This window comes from Macaca nemestrina, chromosome X (genome assembly GCF_043159975.1).
Source record: "Macaca nemestrina isolate mMacNem1 chromosome X, mMacNem.hap1, whole genome shotgun sequence".
Lineage (NCBI taxonomy): Eukaryota > Metazoa > Chordata > Mammalia > Primates > Cercopithecidae > Macaca > Macaca nemestrina.
The window spans coordinates 51,474,665-51,495,345 of record NC_092145.1 but is presented as its reverse complement, the minus strand read 5'-3'; the positions used below and the strand labels follow the sequence as shown (position 1 = coordinate 51,495,345).

The 20,681-nt window shown below is 40.5% G+C and overlaps 1 protein-coding gene across 1 annotated transcript in view; it reads right to left on the bottom strand.

The window, feature by feature from the left end:
• The window catches only part of LOC105499747 (histone H2B type F-M-like), a 32,067-nt gene that overhangs the window by 9,472 nt on the left and 1,914 nt on the right, over nucleotides 1-20,681 (bottom strand). The window contains exons 2-3 of the mRNA XM_011772524.2: nucleotides 16,682-16,779; nucleotides 4,889-4,910 (exon numbers count right to left, since the gene is read on the bottom strand). Of these exons, the coding sequence (XP_011770826.2) occupies nucleotides 4,889-4,910; nucleotides 16,682-16,779 (120 nt within the window). The remainder of the gene's footprint in view (nucleotides 1-4,888; nucleotides 4,911-16,681; nucleotides 16,780-20,681) is intronic.

The following is a 20,681-nucleotide window of genomic DNA, read 5'->3' as shown; positions in this document are numbered from 1 at the left end:
GAGACCCATCTCACACGCAGAGACACACATAGGCTCAAAATAAAGGGATGGAGGAAGATTTACCAAGCAAATGGAGAACAAAAAAAAGCGGGGGTTGCAATACTAGTCTCTGATAAAACAGACTTTAAACCATCAAAGATCAAAAGAGACAAGGCCATTACATAATGGTAAAAGGATCAATTCAACAGGAAGAGCTAACTATCCTAAATATATATGCACCCAATACAGGAGCACCCAGATTCAGAAAGCAAGTCCTTAGAGACTTACAAAGAGACTTACACTCCCATACAATAATAATGGGAGACTTCAACACTCCACTGTCAACATTAGACAGATCAACGAGACAGAAAGTTAACAAGGATATCCAGGAATTGAACTCATCTCTGCAGCAAGCAGACCTAATAGACATCTATAGAAATCTCCACCCCAAATCAACAGAATATACATTCTTCTCAGCACCACATCATACTTACTCCAAAATCGACCATGTAATTGGAAGTAAACCACTCCTCAGCAAATGTACAAGAACAGAAATTATAACAAACTGTCTCTCAGACCACAGTGCAATCAAACTAGAACTCAGGACTAAGAAATTCAATCAAAACCGCTCAACTACATGGAAACTGAACAACCTGCTCCTGAATGACTACTGGGTACATAACGAAATGAAGGCAGAAATAAAGATGTTCTTTGAAACCAATGAGAACAAAGATACCACATACCAGAATCTCTGGGACACATTTAAAGCAGTGTGTAGAGGGAAATTTATAGCACTAAATGCCCACAAGAGAAAGCAGGAAAGATCTAAAATTGACACTCTAACATCGCAATTAAAAGTACTAGAGAAGCAAGAGCAAACACATTCGAAAGCTAGCAGAAGGCAAGAAATAACTAAGATCAGAGCAGAACTGAAGGAGATAGAGACACAAAAAACTCTCCAAAAAATCAATGAATCCAGGAGTTGGTTTTTTGAAAAGATCAACAAAATTGACAGACCACTAGCAAGACTAATAAAGAAGAAAAGAGAGAAGAATCAAATCGACGCAATTAAAAATGATAAAGGGGATATCACCACCGACCCCACAGAAATACAAACTACCATCAGAGAATACTATAAACACCTCTACGCAAATAAACTGGAAAATCTAGAAGAAATGGATAATTTCCTGGACACTTACACTCTTCCAAGACTAAACCAGGAAGAAGTTGAATCCCTGAATAGACCAATAGTAGGCTCTGAAATTGAGGCAATAATTAATAGCCTACCAACCAAAAAAAGCCCAGGAACAGATGGATTCACAGCTGAATTCTACCAGAGGTACAAGGAGGAGTTGGTACCATTCCTTCTGAAACTATTCCAATCAATAGAAAAAGAGGGAATCCTCCCTAACTCATTTTATGAGGCCAACATCATCCTGATACCAAAGCCTGGCAGAGACACAACAAAAAAAGAGAATTTTAGACCAATATCCCTGATGAACATCGATGCAAAAATCCTCAATAAAATACTGGCAAACCGGATTCAGCAACACATCAAAAAGCTTATCCACCATGATCAAGTGGGCTTCATCCCTGGGATGCAAGGCTGGTTCAACATTCGCAAATCAATAAACATAATCCGGCATATAAACAGAACCAAAGACAAGAACCACATGATTATCTCAATAGATGCAGAAAAGGCTTTTGACAAAATTCAACAGCCCTTCATGCTAAAAACGCTCAATAAATTCGGTATTGATGGAACGTACCTCAAAATAATAAGAGCTATTTATGACAAACGCACAGCCAATATCATACTGAATGGGTAAAAACTGGAAAAGTTCCCTTTGAAAACTGGCACAAGACAGGGATGCCCTCTCGCACCACTCCTATTCTACATAGTGCTGGAAGTTCTGGCTAGGGCAATTAGGCAAGAGAAAGAAATCAAGGGTATTCAGTTAGGAAAAGAAGAAGTCAAACTGTCCCTGTTTGCAGATGACATGATTGTATATTTAGAAAACCCCATTGTCTCAGCCCAGAATCTCCTTAAGCTGATAAGCAACTTCAGCAAAGTCTCAGGATACAAAATTAATGTGCAAAAATCACAAGCATTCTTATACACCAGTAACAGACAAACAGAGAGCCAAATCAGGAATGAACTTCCATTCACAATTGCTTCAAAGAGAATAAAATACCTAGGAATCCAACTTACAAGGGATGTAAAGGACCTCTTCAAGGACAACTACAAACCACTGCTCAGTGAAATAAAAGAGGACACAAACAAATGGAAGAACATACCATGCTCATGGATAGGAAGAATCAATATCGTGAAAATGGCCATACTGCCCAAGGTAATTTATAGATTCAATGCCATCCCCATCAAGCTACCAATGAGTTTCTTCACAGAATTGGAAAAAACTGCTTTAAAGTTCCTATGGAACCAAAAAAGAGCCCGCATCTCCAAGACAATCCTAAGTCAAAAGAACAAAGTTGGAGGCATCACGCTACCTGACTTCAAACTATACTACAAGGCTACAGTAACCAAAACAGCATGGTACTGGTACCAAAACAGAGATATAGACCAATGGAACAGAACAGAGTCCTCAGAAATAATACCACACATCTACAGCCATCTGATCTTTGACAAACCTGAGAGAAACAAGAAATGGGGAAAGGATTCCCTATTTAATAAATGGTGCTGGGAAAATTGGCTAGCCATAAGTAGAAAGCTGAAACTGGATCCTTTCCTTACTCCCTATACGAAAATTAATTGAAGATGGATTAGAGACTTAAATGTTAGACCTAATACCATAAAAATCCTAGAGGAAAACCTAGGTAGTACCATTCAGGACATAGGCATGGGCAAAGACTTCATGTCTAAAACACCAAAAGCAACGGCAGCAAAAGCCAAAATTGACAAATGAGATCTCATTAAACTAAAGAGCTTCTGCACAGCAAAAGAAACTACCATCAGAGTGAACAGGCAACCTACAGAATGGGAGAAAATATTTGCAGTCTACTCATCTGACAAAGGGCTAATATCCAGAACCTACAAAGAACTCAAACAAATTTACAAGAAAAAAACAAACAACTCCATCAAAAAGTGGGCAAAGGATATGAACAGACATTTCTCAAAAGAAGACATTCATACAGCCAACAGACACATGAAAAAATGCTCATCATCACTGGCCATCAGAGAAATGCAAATCAAAACCACAATGAGATACCATCTCACACCAGTTAGAATGGCGATCATTAAAAAGTCAGGAAACAACAGGTGCTGGAGAGGATGTGGAGAAATAGGAACACGTTTACACTGTTGGTGGGATTGTAAACTAGTTCAACCATTATGGAAAACAGTATGGTGATTCCTCAAGGATCTAGAACTAGATGTACCATATGACCCAGCCATCCCATTACTGGGTATATACCCAAAGGATTATAAATTATGCTGCTATAAAGACACATGCACACGTATGTTGATTGCAGCACTATTCACAATAGCAAAGACTTGGAATCAACCCAAATGTCCATCAGTGACAGATTGGATTAAGAAAATGTGGCACATATACACCATGGAATACTATGCAGCCATCAAAAAGGATGAGTTTGTGTCCTTTGTAGGGACATGGATGCAGCTGGAAACCATCATTCTTAGCAAACTATCACAAGAACAGAAAACGAAACACCGCATGTTCTCACTCATAGGTGGGAACTGAACAATGAGATCACTTGGACTCAGGAAGGGGAACATCACACACAGGGGCCTATCATGGGGAGGGGGGAGGGGGGAGGGATTGCATTGGGAGTTATACCTGATGTAAATGACGAGTTGATGGGTGCAGCACACCAACATGGCACAAGTATACATATGTAACAAACCTGCACGTTATGCACATGTACCCTACAACTTAAAGTATAATAATAATAAATATATTTTTTAAAAAAAGAAAAAAAGGATACAGTTTTTATAGAGAAAGTTCCCATAAAGGTTCCCAGTACAGTCCATTCATGCAAATAAAGGATTCAAACTTAGTTCTGATTGGTTGACTCAGTTGAGCTCTGATTGGTCAACACGACTGAGCCCTGATTGGCAGGGGCAGGTGAGCTCAGGTTGGTTGGTTCAGGTGACCTCTGAAAGTTGCAGAGTTAGATAGTGCGGGTTTTTGGGGAATTCCTAGTACATGTGTGGGCTCTAGTCTGCATGTGGCAGCTTGGCTATAGTTTAAATTTAGGCTCAGTCACTGGGATTCATCTTGAAAGATTGACTCTTTTAAGTTCACATTTGTCCACAAGTTTAAGAAAATGACAGTGACCAATTAAAAAACTAGGATGACTCTCCTTTTATTTATTTATTTATTTTTAAAAATTTGATTGTTGCGGGGCTTTTTCCCTTTCAGGCACATGTGTCTGACAAAATTAACCCACTATGGTAATTTGAGACAATATAAACACTTACGTCAGTACAATGCTTTCTCCAAAATATGATTGGGCCTGATTCGTGCCCCAATATAATACTCTTCCTTTTTCATGAGACTGTCACTCTGGAATAAGGGGGAAGGAGTGTAGAAGTGAGTGAGGGCACAGAAGAAGCTGTAAGGGTGACTATTTACTCTTTTCCTTATCCCAGACATTTTACCTAGTATAGTGACCATATGTCCTGATTTCGCCCGTTGTCCCTGAGTAATTCTTAACAGCACCCCCTTTCACTCTGAGACATGTCCAGATTTACAACTCTGTACTTCCCAGGGTAACTAGATCATGCAGGAAGTTGTGAGTGTAGTAGCTCTCAGATCTTTGTTGAATGAACAGATAAATAAATGAACCTATATTGGATAAGAGACAGGCCCCTGACAACCTACCAGACCATTGCTGAATTCTGTGGCTAGTCCACACGACCCTTCTGGACCACTTGGGTACAGTCCCCTTTCCTGTGCTGCACTTAAAAAAAAAATTTCTCTACAAAGCTGTCTGAGTCCCCGTGTTAAACCCATGAGAACGGCAGATTTTGTTTCCTCCATGATCTGCGTATCACATTGAGTCCTCCCAATAACCCTTTATGGTGTAGATATTTTAGCCTCAACTTTTTGGCAGACAAGAAACACAGTAACTAAGAAACGTGTCCAATGATCACACAACTGATAAACAGAAGGGCAGAAATTCGAATCCACGTCAGTCTGAGTCCAGAACCCAAGCACTTGAACATTGTCTTCTGCCATCCTCTCTCATATTGCAGTGATGGCACCTTCAACGCATGGACACCTAGGTAGACAGTCTGAGGTGAGCCTCCCCTTTACAACAAGTCTTTTTGTAGCTTGATCTTTCCCTGAAGGCAACGTGATAAATTCAGAGGTGTAAAAGCAAAAGCATCAAGTTAGCCTTCCTGCAAAGGTATGCAAGGAACCTGATTTTCTTGTGCAACCACGGGAGTTTCTTCAAGCAGCAGTTAGGAAATTCAACCATGCCTGAGCTCAATTCTGTGTTTCAATAGCTGTCAGAAACATATGCATAGCCATTCCATGTTGCACAATTGTGTCCAATACAGATGGACTCCAATTTAGCATGGTTCAACTTAAAATCATTTGCCTTTATGATAGGTTTAACTGGACTTAACTCCATTGTAAGTTGGGGAGCATATGTTTACTCTGTTGCAAATTAATGAAAGAAAGGGTAGGAAGCAGGGAGTGGGAAAAATTTTCAGGTTAGGGTTACATGGTCATTACCTGATGATCCACATTTAGCTCTGTGATGGCCAATTTCATGTTTTGTCTTGTCTTTCCAACCAGGGGGAGATTATTTTCCCAAATAAGCAAGGATAGAGATCCAGGTAACTCGACTTGATTGAGTTATACTATCTAGATATGTGGTCAAATTTCATTCTGAATGTTTCTGTGAATGTGCTTTTCGGTAAGATTAGCATTTAAAACAATGGACCTCAGTACAGAAGACTGCACGCCATAATGGCCTGAGTACCCTAGAACTTAAAAACAAAAAAAGAACAAAAAGACTGTCTTCCCCCAAGCAAGAGTAAATTCTGCAGCAGACAGCCTTCACAGTTGAACTGCAACATCGGCCATCCCCTGGGTCTTCAACCCCATGGTCTTTAGACTTAAACAGTAACGTCAGCTTGTACCTGGGACTCCAGGCTGCCAGGCCACCCTGCAGATTTAGGATTTGCCAGCTTCCTTAATCACATGAATCAGTTTCTTAAAATAAATCTCTCTCGACCGATAGATGGATAAATATCCTATTGGTTTTATTTGTCTGGAAATCCCCTAATACAAACTTTCTGCACCAAAACATTGCTGCAGAGATCTGAGTGTTGTTTCCACATGTAAAATATCCGGTTATATATCAGACATTTTCGTGATTCCATTAATCAATACCTGTCCCTTTGATTACTGACTACACAGTTATGTCAGTAGTTTTCCCTGGGTCTTAAAAGATGTTTCTTCATCATTTGATATGACTGGGGACTGCAACATATTCAGTTCAATGGTAAAGTTGAGGACTTAATTGCAATTATTATCACTGAAGGTAACAATCCCTTGAACATGGGCAGAGTCCATGTGGCACGTGGTAACCAGAAGACTGAATGAACTTATCCCACTTCCGACCTTGCCAGTTAATTGCACTCCCTTTCATTACCACCCATATAGCCTACACTCATATTGTTTGGTGTCAATTAAACCAGGCATTGCTATAGTAATAAAAAGAGGCATGGCTGACTGAATGGCAACTTTGCCAGGCATTGTTCTAAGTGCTTTATAGGGAACACTTCAATTCCCTTTCACAAGATCTCTGTGAAGTAGTGTTATTATCTCCATGTTTGTGGATAAAGGCACTGAACCACATAAGAGTGTCACTTGCCCGAGATCAAACAGGTTTCTGTACACTTAAGGTTCTGCTCAGAAAAAGAAAATATCATCAGAGTGAACAGGCAACATACAGAATGGGAGAAAATTTTTACAATCTGTCCGTCTGACAAAGGTCTGATATCCAGAATCTAAAAGAAACTTAAATAAATTTACAAGAAAAAAAAAAAAAACCTCATCAAATGTGGGCAAAGGTTATGAGTAGATACTTCTCAAAAGAAGACATTAATTCGGCCAACAAACATTTGAAAAAAGCTCATCGTCACTGGTCATTAGACAAGTGCAACTCAAAATATCAATGAGATACCATCTCACGCCACTTAGAATGGCGATCAGTAAGAAGTCAGGAAGCTACATATGCTGGCCAGGCTGTGGAGAAATAGGAACGCTTTTACCCTCTTGGTGGAAGTGTAAATTAGTGCAACCATTGTGGAAGACAGTGTGGGGAATCCTCAAGGATCTAGAACCAGAAATACCACTTGTCCCAGTAAACCCATTACTTGGTATGCACGCAAAGGTGTATAAATTATTCTATTACAAAGGCACAAGCACACGTATGTTTATTGCCACATTATTTACAATAGCACAGACTTGGAACCAACCCAAATGCCCATCAATGATAGACTGGATAAAGAAAAGTTGGCACATATACACCATGGAATTCTATACAGCCATAAAAAAAGAAGGCGTTCATGTCCTCGGCAGGGACATGGATGAAGCCGGAAGCCATCATTTTCCACAAACTAACACAGGAAGAGAATACCAAACGCCGCATGTTCTCACTCAAAAGTGGGAGTTGAAAAATGAGAACACATGGACACAGGGAGGGTAACATCACACATCGGGACCTGTCAGGTGTCGGGGACAAGAGGAGGGAGAGCATCAGGACAAATACCTACTGCATGCGGGGCTTAAAACCTAGATGACGGGTTGACAGGTGCAGCAAACCATCATGGCACATGTGTACTTTTGTAACAAACCTGCGCGTACAGCACGTGTATTTCAGATCTTAAAGTAAAATAAAAAGAAAAGAAAAGAAACAAACATAGTAACCCCAAAAGTAACACCAGTTTAGAGATAGCAGAATAGAGATTTAGTGAATGACAAGATAGATCAGAATAATTATACACAATACCGCATATAGAGAATGAAGAAAGAAAAGATTAAAGAGAGGCAAGGAGACTAAAGGTGTGGACAAAGAAAGTAGGATGAACATCATATGGGCATTATAGAAAATGAAATAAGAGTGAATTTTGAGAAAATAATATTCAGAGAGAAATGGCTGGTAATTTTCCAGAATAAAGGAAACACATGATTTGCTGATTCAGGAAACACACTTGTACACATCATACTAAAGCTACAGAAAAGTGAAAACATAGAGATCATAATAGCTGAGAAAAAACACATTTTCTTCCGGGGAATAACAAAGAGTTTGTCAGCAGACCTCTGTCTATCAATGAATGGAAGCCAAAAGCAAAGTCTGCGAGAAAATACTGCCAACATAGAGTTGCATTCCTAGCTAAAGTATCATGAAATCATAAGGAAGCTGTGATAGACAGGTAGGAGAACCACCCAGAATCCCTGTCGAGGACGGATTTCATGTCTGTGAGGCTCAGAGTGCAGGTAGGAGCCAGTCAACAGCCACTTGTCCCTGAGGACATTACCTGAGCTACCTTGCTCTATCTCATGCCCTTCCCGAGGTGGACCACATGCAAGGACAAATCCAGGAAGGAGTATAAAGATATAGCTAACTATTTCCAATGCTGAATATCTCTGATGAGCCATTTTATCTTTAGAGCTTCTCTGGGTATCCCAAGAGGCTTTTGTTTGGCCTGAAGTAAGCATGAACTTCTTCCTCTGCCCACTCCTGCCTCCTTCCTGTCCGTTCCTCAGCTGCTGATCCGGGATAAGTGTCCTGCACACTAAACTCCATCACAGTGTCAGCTTCATGCAGAACCTAACGCAGAAGCAATGATAAGGGAGAGAACCTAAAAACTCCTAGTGTTGACACCAACAGAAACCTTGTTAAAGAAATTTCCAAAAAATGTCATTTAAAGAGATGTAAAGTGACCAAAAGAGCACAACTGGAAGTGCCAACAGGGAATAGTAATGCAATACACTGACAAATAGGTGTGAATGAAAAACAATGACTTATGAAATGGATACAGTGAAGACTATGAAGCCATTGAACAATCAGTGAAACAAGAAAGAATGACATATTATAATTAATGCATCATGTGCACAAGGGCAGCATCCTTGCAATTTAAGGGGCACATGACCTGCAGCATCCCACCGATTTTTCACACATTCTTTCCCCGAGAACTAAACATTGTCAACTCTGCTTCAATCTATATCTGTGGTGCAGTTTATTCCAGGGGAAATAATTGATTTCATTTGATAATTTTGCAGGTAATCACTTAGCTACATGGTGATTTCCGTCAGTTTGATTCCCAGGCCTCTGTTTGTAAGGATTAGTCAGATCAACGTTATTTTTGTAGCTAAGTCCCTTAATATTTTCACTCTTATTCTCCCCAGAGCATTTGGTGGACTAGTCCACATGTCCGTTATATTTGATTTGGCAACGTATAAAAACAAATTCTTGATATAAACATCGTACCTATTTAATCCTGTTTTTCGAACATGTCTCATATACAGAATTCTTTTCAATACACAAATTAGGACGCAAAGAGAGTACATGAAATAGCCAAGTAGAATTTTCAGGAAGCATCTCATTATTCCTGATCCTTGAGCAAGGAAATTACTGTTCTGATTGCTTCAGAATTATCCAATTCTATTCCTTTCTTGTCCATAAACTCCTGTTTTTTAAAAACACAAACCTTTATCAGTTGCAATTGTGCATCATTGGACGATGGGAGCGTCCAAAGAGAATGCCAAGCCCCGGTCTCCACTCATTTCACCACAGAGGAACCTGCAGCCCTTGAGCCACAACCATTGGCACAAGCATGGAAGATGACTGGGACTGAAACAGTATGTGCGTTCCTTGGTGTTTCCCTATTACAGGGAAGAGGGACAGAGAATGATTTTTGCTTGCTCTGTGACTCTTTGCTCGCTTGCTTTCAAATGTGGTGATTTGGAGATGTGAATTTGTAGCTGGTAGTGGGGCATGTCTCTTGCTCCTTGCAATGACTAAGAAAAAGATGATGAGGCACTAAGAGAACTAAGATGATCCCTCCTTTCTCCTCCTGGGATGTCAATGTTAAATTTACCTTATGTTGTCTTCTTGGCCTGTTGAGTGTGTGTTTGTTTTTCTATATCTGTATTGCTGAGATTCAAAACAGTCGTGACTTTTCAGTTACTTTTTAAAAAGTATTGTTTATATCTAGCACTCACTTCTGTGGAGAGAGAACATATTCTGGGATTTCAGTCCTTGGAAATGTATGATAAGTTGCTTGAAAGCCCTGTATTTGTCTATTGCATTGTTGTTGTTAGTACTTTCAAAATATGTTGTAAATTCCCCTTCCGAGTAGGACGCTGACACCTGATTAGGATGTCAATTCAAGGAAATGATAAAACGAACCCTGGATAATCTACAAAAACAAAATCCTTCTGCAGCTCATAATATCGTGATAAAACCCTGGCAGGAGAGACCAACTGCAGAGAATTTCACCTGTGGCAGAGCCACAAGTGCTCAAGAGAAAGAATGTGGGCAACGCAAGATGCTCCAGAGAGCTTCCGTGAACAGTGCAGGTGGAAAGATGGGGCCGATGGCTGATCAAGGAGGCCATGGAGAAGTCTGTTTTTCATTTTAGGCCCAATGCTGACTAACTGTGCTGGGGCCATAATACCTCCACAGCTCTCCTTCAAATAGATAAACTAAGGATTTAGGGCCATTGACCCACCTTATCAGGATTAGTACTCATTTTTGCATTTCAAGAAAATCTCTTAAAAGTATTTCAAAAAGAATAAGAAAGTTTGCTTCCAAAAGTGACTGAAAAAAATCTATCACAAAATTAACTGCAATAGTTGTCCCCGTGTGGTGCTTTGAGACTGTCTTACACATCCCTAACAAAATTACGGAAGCTGAAGCCTCTTTTCAGAGATGTTTGCCTTTGCAGGGATAAAAAGTAACTATGGAGTTGTTTGAAGAACACTGCATTCCCCTCAATCACTTTATTCCTATCAGGCTCATTGGTGCTGCATGAACTTGCCAGAAGTTTTCTATAGGACATAAAAATGTTCCACCAAAGAATGTTATTTCTTGCATACAGTTCTTAAGCACTTAGTCTCGTGAGTAGTCATTTTTGTAAATATTGAATGATTAGGACTTTCTTCTTGTGTGTTGCCTTTGTAAATTCAGAAAGTATACGGGAGCGTTAGTGAAATAATGTTTAAAATGCACCATAATCCAGCTGTGGAATGCTGACTGGGAGTGTAAGGGTGACTGACATAGACAAATTATAGGCAAGGGAGAGGAGAAATGGGTCTTGATGCTGAAGACTGGAATGGGAAATGAATACATCTGATTATTCATCTCTGTGGCTGAAAGCAGGTAAAGGGCAATAAGTGAGCATCGGTGATCTAATGGTGTGTTTTGCTGAAAGAAGGAACTAAAGGAATTGGCGTGCATCATGTAACTAACAAATTATAAGCATCATACCAAGAAAAACAGTAGTAGCAGATCAAGGATACCCTCATTAAGTTTTGTCAACACGATCCATATCAAGGAATTCCCATTGAAATACATGACTGAGGATTCAAACATATTATAGAAATACCGAGATCAATTTTTTTTTTAAATAACATATACCCTTTCCAAATGTCCCAACCAAAGATACTATTCCCACTCATTTGGATTCATCTGCATCAACTATTTTCCAAGTTATAATCTTTTGTTAAAAAATAAAAATAAAACTTCATGACCTTCAACTGTACATCACAGAGAAGATGGGAGCGTCCAATGAGAAGAGCTGAAATCCCACTCTACCCTGAATCACAGGAGGGACACAGCCATTGAGCCACAGCCATGGGTTTCCCGTGTGCTTAGGGACCCAGCCAAAAAATCTGTCTTTCTGGGTGTTCGTGCTTGAAGACTGAGGAGGAAATTTGTATTTGCACTCTTGTTGGGAGCTTCTTTTTTTTTTTTTTTTCTTTCTTTTTTTATTTTTATACTTTAAGGTCTAGGGTACATGTGCACAACGTGCAGGTTTGTTAGATATGTTTACATGTGCCATATTGGTGTGCTGTACCCATTAACTCATCATTTACATTAGGTATTTCTCCTAACGCTATCCCTCCCCCATCCCCACACCCCATGCCAGGCCCCGGTGTGTGACGTTCCCCACCCAGTGTCCAAGTGTTCTCATTGTTCAATTCCCACTGATTGGTGAGAATATGCCGCTTTTTGTTTCCTGTCCTTGCGGTAGTTTGCTGATTATGATGGTTTCCAACTTCATCCATGTCCCAACAAAGGACCTGGACACATCCATTTTATGGCTGCATAGTATTCCATGGTGGATATGTGCCACATTTTCTTTATGCAGTCTGTCATTGTCAAGACTCGGTTCCAAGTCTTTGCTATTGTGAATAGTGCCGCAATAAACATACGTGTGCATGTGTCTTTATAGTAGCATGATTTATTATCCTTTGGGTATATACCCAGTAATGGAATAGCTGGGTCAAATAGTATTTCAAGTTCTAGATACTTGAGGAATCGCCACACTGTCTTCCACAATGGTTGAACTAGTTTACACTCCCACCAACAGTATAAAAGTGTTCCTATTTCTCCACATCCTTGCCAGCACCTGTTATTTCCTGACTTTTTAATGATTGCCATTCTAACTGGTGTGAGATGGTATCTCATTGTGGTTTTTATTTGCATTTCTCTGATGGCCAGTGATGATGAGCATTTTTTCATGTGTCTGTTGGCTGTACAAATGTCTTCTTTTGAGAAGTGTCTGTTCATATACTTTGCCCAATTTTTGATGGGGTTGTTTGAATTTTTCTTGTAAATTTGTTTAAGGTCTTTTTAGATTCTGGATATTAGCCCTTTATCAGATGGGTAGATTGCAAAAATTTCCTCCCATTCTATAGGTTCCCTGTTCATTCTGATGGCGGTTTCTTTTGCTGTGCAGAAACTCTTCAGTTTAATTAGATCCCATTTGTCTATTTTGGCTTTTGTTGCCATTGCTTTTGGTGATGTATTCATGAAGTCCTTGGCCATGCCTATGTCCTCAATGGTTGTGCCTAGGTTTTCTTCTAGGGGATTTATGGTTTTAGGTCTACCATTTAAGTCTTTAATGCAACTTGAATTAATTTTTGGACAAGCTTCTTTCTCTGATCGTTTGGTCACAGTCTTAGTGGTTGAAAGACATGAATTAATAGGTATGAGTGGAAATGTCTCCTGCCTACACCATCAATAAGAGAACAAAGGGAATCAAATGGAAATAGAGAGATAAAAATGATTCTCTCTTTTCCCATCCCCAATTTTGTCCCCAACCTACTTGAATGTTCAGGTAATAATGTGTTTTTTTTTACCTCCAAGCACATGGGCCTGACAAAAAACCCACTACATTTATGTGGCAGGATAAAAATCCCACCCCAGTGTAGTGGCTGGTATGATGGGGTTGGTCCTCATTCTTGATCCATCACAGCCTTTCTCCTCTTTGATTGTGGCCATCACTCCTGGATAAGCGGGGAACAAATGTGTGGTGGGGAGGACGAAGCTCGAAAGAGTGGCATTTATTCTTTCACCTTATTGTAAAGGACCGCCATCAAACATCTGGGGTCACAGGCCAAATGGGCTAGCACCTGAATAGGGCATTAGTGGAGCACAAAAGGGCCTTGACTCCTCTTCACTCGCATCCTCAATCCAGTCCCTGCCATGCAGCATCTCTCTGATGTGTGTGACAGGCCGGTCCTGCACCTCATGGGCCTGCTACTGCTTCCATAATTCTTCTGAAATCCTGAAATATGTCCATCATTTAACTAACTGTGCTCCCAAGATCTATACAGAGGCATTGGTGAACCACACGTGCTTTTGGGGGATTGACGTTAGGCAAGGACTATCTGGTGGCCTGGATGCTTGTTGAGGTATTTTGTCACGCACTAGAGGGAATTTTGTGTTAACGAGGAATAAGGTACATAATTATTGTGCTTGCTGTAATCCTCGGACTGGCAGAGTGAATTCTGTCCCTTCCAGGGACTCGGTATCCCTTCACAAATACATCAAGGGCCTTCCTTACCCAGAGTTCCACAATTACTGGGTTACATCTGACACCAGCACCCAGGTTGATCTCCCAAATGTCACTCCAGTGCCTGGTCCACCCGACATTTGTATTAGCCTTTGAGTTTGTCAGCCTGTCAGAAGTTAGTCAAAGTAATGCTTCTTTAAGTTAACATATCTTACAGGAAATACCTCAAACAATAAGGAAATACATCATTTATTTGCTTCACCTTACTCAGTCTCCATTAGAGCGTGAATTCAAATGAAATTGCATGAACAAGTGTTTTGTCTAAACAAACTTCAACAGAGTGGGATGTCTGACAGAAAGGGTTGCCTCTTGTTTTTACACTCACTGAATTGCTTTTATTTGCAAATGTCTTGTTTTCTTTTTATACGCTTTCATTACTCTTGAGTCAATAAGCAGGAATTGGATTGCCAGGTCACAGAGTTAAGTGCCCATTTAATTTCCAAGGAGCTGACAAATAGTTTCTGAAGGGCTGTGCCATTCTACATGAGCACTATCAGTGCATGAGAATTCAGTTGTTCAACGTCTCTGCCAACACTTGATATGCTCAATCTTTTTATATTTCTATTGATGTTATTTTTAATGCACAAATCTTAACTGTATGCATTTATGGGGTACAATGTGATATTTTGAAATATGTATTCAATGTGGTAAGACTACCCCAAGCTGATGTCCATCCCCTCGTTTACCTATCATTTTTATCCTGAGACACATGAAGTTTACTTTCTTGGTTGTCCTGATTTACACAATCCATTACTACTGACTGTAGCCATCCTGCCGTGCAATAGATCTCAAAACGTATTCATCCTGTGTATCTAGAACGTGTCCTCCTTTGACCGGCAACTCCCCATTTTCTTCCTCCCACCCCTCCCCACCCACGTCCCAGCCCCTGGGGAGCCGTCATTCTACTCTCCACTTCTATGAATTCAGCTTTTTAAGATTCTACCTATAAGTTAGACATTTAGTATTTGTCTTTCTGTGCCTGGCTTATTTCATAACTTAGCAGAACGTCCCCCGGCTCTATCCACAGTGTGCCAAATGACATACGTTGCTTTTGTCAAGGTTGAGGAGCATTCTGTCGTACCTACATACTACGTTTCCATTACTCATGTACCCAATGATGAACTCTTAGTCAGCTTCTGCATCTTCACTGTGGTGTATAATGCTGCCGTGAACACGGGAGTGCAGATGTCTCTTCATGGTACTGATTTCATTCCCTTTGACTATAGACCCGGAGCAGGTATGTGGGATTTCCAGACCATATTGCAATTGTATAATTTCGTTTTTTGAGGAATTTCCACACTGTTTTCCGTAATGCCTCCACTACTTCACATTTCCACCAAACGTGTACAAGAGTGCCCTTTTCTCTCCATTCTCGTCAACACTGTTATGACTTTCATCTTTTCTGGTAAAAGCTATTCAAACAGGTGTGTGAGGTGACATCTCACTGTGGATTAAATTTGCATTGCCAGGCCAGGCGCAGTGGCTCACACCTGTAATACCAGCACTTTGGGAGGCGGACTCGGGTGGATTGTGAGGTCAGAAGTTCAAGAGCAGCCTGGTGAAGATGGTGAAACCCCGTCTCTGCTGAAAATACAAAAATTGGCCGGGTATGGTGGCGGGCACATGTAATCCCAGCTGCTCAGTAGGCCGAGGCAGGAGAATTGCTTCAAGCCGGGAGGCAGAGGTTGCAGTGTGCGGAGATTGTGCCACTGCACTCTAGCCTGGGAAACAGAGAGAAACTCACCCTCAAAAAAAAAAAAATTGCATTGTCTTCATGATGAACTGAGTATTTTTAATGTACCACTGGCGGTTTGAGCTGCTTCTTTTCAGAATTGTCTATTGAGGTCCTTTGCTGATTTTAAAATTGAATTATTTGCTTTCTTGCTATTGCATTGTTCATATTCCTTCTATATTTTGGATATTAACCTTTTATCAGATGTACAGTAGCAGTATTTGCTCAAGTTCTGTGGGCTTGTTACCAACAAAAGGGGTCCCCCAAAAGGTGGTATCTCTCCCTGTTCGGTGTTGTGAAGCCAATATGAGAAATTGCAAGTGAGTGTCAGGCAGTGCAGGCTTTATTCCTTGGCCATGGACTTTACAAGCAGGAGGTTGGCTCACAAATCAACTTCTCACCTCGGGAGAGGCGGAATGTCACAGACATAGGGTATCTTTAACGAAGGGATTGGGCATTGAAAGCAAGGGGAGGAATAATCATGTCTTTTGTCTGGATAGGTGCAGAAATTCTCAAAAACAGAATGCCACCTGCTTTATTCCCCATTCATGGTTTCCTTCAGTCATTGTCACGGTGACTGTCAGCTGTCATGGTGCTGGTGGATGTGTCAGTTCATATGGGAATTTGATTATAATGAAGTTCCAGGTTCCTCTAAGATCAATTGAGCTGCCATTTTGCATCCCATCAGCCCCAGCCGGCTTGGTCACAATAGGAAATTCTGATGTCAGGTATCCTGTTTCCTAAAAACAAGCAGAGTTAAGGCAGGGTAGAAATTTAACTAGGTCGTGTATGCATTACGTTGTGTAACAGGTTGTCTCCTTGCTCTATTATTTATTATTTTTCTGTAAAAACATCTTTAATTTGACACCATCGCATTTGTGTACTTTTCACTTTTGTTGCCTGGGCTTTCAGAGTCCTATCCAAAAAATCATTGTCCAGGCCTATGTCATGGAGCTTTGCCAAAATATGAAAGTTGAATGGCAACAACAGAAAAATTAAAGAAATGTTAAATAGCAGATTAGGCCCAGTTGGACTGAGAATTGGAGAAAGAGAAGACAGATGTAAAGTCATTGTGAAAATTTCATAGGGACATAACACGTGAGAAAGGAGTGAGGAGAACTGATAAACCTTAAGGATTTGACTAAAAAGCAAAAAGTATATCTCATAAGTAATACTGGGCAAGTTGGGAAGAATCCTAATCAAAGGGAAAATAGCTGGTAATTTCACAGTATTGAAGGAAGACATGATATTCTACTTTTAGGGAGGACACCTGTACCCATCCTTCTAAAGCTTAAGAAAAATAAAAACATAAATCACCATAGCTGAGAAAAGAAAAAAAGACAGCTACAAGGCCTATAAAGGAATAACAAATAGTTTGACAGCCAACTTCCTTATATCAATAAATAAAAGTCAATATCACAGGAGATGTGTGTCAACACAGAATGTCATTGCTAGCTAAAGTATTATTAGAGAACGAGGCTGTGGTAGGTGTGGATGAGCCAGCGTCCCCTTTAAGGATGGATTGACTGTTTTGGTTGTTGGGAATGCAAGCAGGTGCCAGTCCTGAGCCATTAGACCTTTCCGGTATTAGCGTAGTTGCCCTTAGTTACCTTGCCCATATACACTGCCTGATCCAGGAGAAGTTGAATGGTCTGGTATTTTGGCACAACGGCAAATACACTAATGGGCCCCTTTATCTTCAGCTGTCACCCTGAGATCAGAATAGGATTCCATTGGCTTTGTACTCAAGATGCACTTCTCCCTATGCCCACTCCTGCCTCCCTCCTGACCCTTCCTCAGCCATTGACCCTAAATAAGCTTCCCACACACTAAACTTTATTTCAGAGTTCATTTCTTCCAGGACCTAAGTCAGAAATGATGAGATTTGAGAGAAATGGAAAACTCTTAGTGTAGATACCAACAAAAACTTTTTTAAAGAAATTTCTGAAGAATCTCATTTAAAGAGATGTTAAATGATCACAAGAAGATGATTGGAGGTGCCAAGAAGGAAAGGTAATAGAATGGATTAACAAGAGGAGTAAAACGATGATTGTATAAAACTGACACAAGAGAAATACAACAACAGAAAAAGAAAATCCTTCAGGATGATATCCTTGATGAACATTGATGCAAACATCCTCAACAAAATACTAGCAAATCGAATCTAGCAGCACATCAAAAAGCATATCCACCACAATCACGTGGGCTTCATCCCCGGGACCCCCGGGACGCAAGGTCGGTTCAACATACTCAAAGCAACCGTTGTGATTCATCACATAAACAGCACTAAAGAGAAAAGCCACATGTTTATCTCAATAGCTGCAGAAAAGGCTTTTGATAAAATTTAACACCCCTTCATGTTAAAAACTCTCAATAAACTATGTACTGAAGTAACACACCTCAAAATATTAAGAGTTATCTATGACAAACCCACGGCCAACATCATACTGAGTGGGCAAAAGCTGGAAGCACTCCCCTGGGAACCTGGCCCGAGACAAGGATGCCCTCTCACCACTGCAATTCAACATAGTCTTGGGAGTTCCAGCCTGGGCAACCAGGCAAGAGAAAGGAATAAAGAGCATTCAAATAGGAAGAGAGGAAGTAAAAATCATGTCCCTGTTTTCAGACATGATCCTATATCTAGAAAGCCCCATCGTTTCAGCCCAAAAGCTTCTCAAGCTAATAAACACCTTCAGCAAATCCTCAGGATACAAAATCAATGTGCAAAAATCACCAGCACTCTTGTACATCCACAACAATGAACCTGAGAGCCAAATCACGAATGAACTCCCATTCACATTTGCCACAAAAAGAATAAAATGCCCAGGAAGACAGCTAACCAAGAAAGTGAAAGACCTCTACAAGGAGAACTACAAACCACTACTCAAAGAAGTCAGAAGTGACACAAACAAATGGAAAAACATTCCATGCTTACGCATAGGAAGAATCAGTATCGTTAAAACGACCATACTTCCCAAAGCACTTTACAGATTCAATGTTATTCCCATTAAACTACCATTGAAATTCTCCCCAGAACTGGAAATAAGATCCTAAAATTCACATGAAACCAACAAAAGAGCCCGAATAGACCAACGCAATCTTAAGCAAAAGGGAGAAAACTGGAGGCATCATGCTACCCGACTTGAAACTATACTCCAAGGCTACAGTACTGGTACAAGAACAGAGACAGAGACCAGTGGAACAGAATAGAGAACGCAGAAATTATTGTTGCTATCGTTATTATTATATTATTATTTTGAGAGGAACCCAGAAATTAAGACTGCACACCTACAACTATATGATCTTTGACAAACCTGAAAAAAGCAAGCAATGTGGAGAGGATTCCCTATGCAATAAATAGTGCTGGAGGTGCTGACCAGTCATATGCTGAAGATTGAACCTGGACCCCCTTCCTTACACTGTATACAAAAATTAACATGAGATAAACTAAAAACCTAAAAGTAAAATCCAAAACTGTAAAAACCCTGGAAGACAACTTAGGCTACACCATTTGGGACATGGACACCAGTACCAGCAAAGATTTCATGACTAAAATGCCAAAAGAAATTTCAACAAAAGCAAAAATTGACAAATGGTATCTAACTAAACCAAGGAGCTTCTGCATAGCAAAAGAAACTCTCATCACAGTAAACACACAACCTACCGAATGGGAGAACATTTTTGCAAATGATGCAGCTGACAAAGGTCTAATGTCCAGCATCTGTAAGGAACTTAACCACATTTACAAGAAATAAACCAACAAGCCCATTAAAAAATGGGCAAAGGATATGAACAGACACTTCTCAAAGGAAGACCTGCACAGGGCCAACAAGCAAATAAAAAAAGCCAGCATCACTGATATTAGAGAAATGCAAATCAAAACCACAATGAGATACCGTCTCACGTCAGTCAGAATGGCTACTATGATGAAGTCCAAAAATAACAGATACTGGCAAGTTTGTGGAGAGAAAGGGACGCTTACGCACTGTCTTTGGGGAAGTGTAAATTAATTCAACCATTGTGGAAGACAGTGTGGCAATTCTCGAAAGACCTGAAGTCTGAAATACCATTCGACCCAGCAATGCCATTACTGGGCATATAGGCAAAGAAATAGAAATCCTTCTATTATACAGACGTGTGCATGCTTATGTTCATTGCAGCACAGTTCTCAATAGCAAGGACATGAAATCAACCCAAATGCCCATGAATGATAGGCTGGATAAGGAAACTGTGGTACATATACACTGTGGAATCCTATGCCTCCACAGAACAGAACGACATCATGTCATTTGCAGCGACTTGGATGGAGCTGGAGGCCATTACCCTTAGCAAACTACTGCAAGAACAGTGATATGGTTTGGCTCTGTGTCCCCCACCGAAATCTCACCTTGAATTATAATTCCCATGCTCTCCCCATGTCACGGGTGGGACCAGATGGAGATGATGGAATCATGGGGGTACTTTGCCTCGTGCCGTTCTCATGATAGTGAGTAAGTTCTCACAGGATCTGATGGTTTTAGAAGGGGCTTTCCCCTTCCCTTCTCTCTGCACTTCTCCTTCCTGCCACCACCTGAAGAAGGATGTATTTGCGTTTCCATCCACCATAATTGTAAGTTTTGTGAGGCCTCCCCAGCCCTGTGGAACTGTGAGTCGATTAAATCTCGTTCCTTTATAAATAACTCAGTCTCACCTATTTCTTCATAGCAGCGTGAGAACAGACTAATACAAGCAGAAAACCAAATAGTGCATGTTCTCACTTATAAGTGGGAGCTAAATGATGAGAACACATGGACACATAGAGAAGAACAACACATATTGGGGCCTATCTGATGGTGGAGAGTGGGAGGAGGGAGAGGATCAGGAAAAATAACTAATGGTTACCAG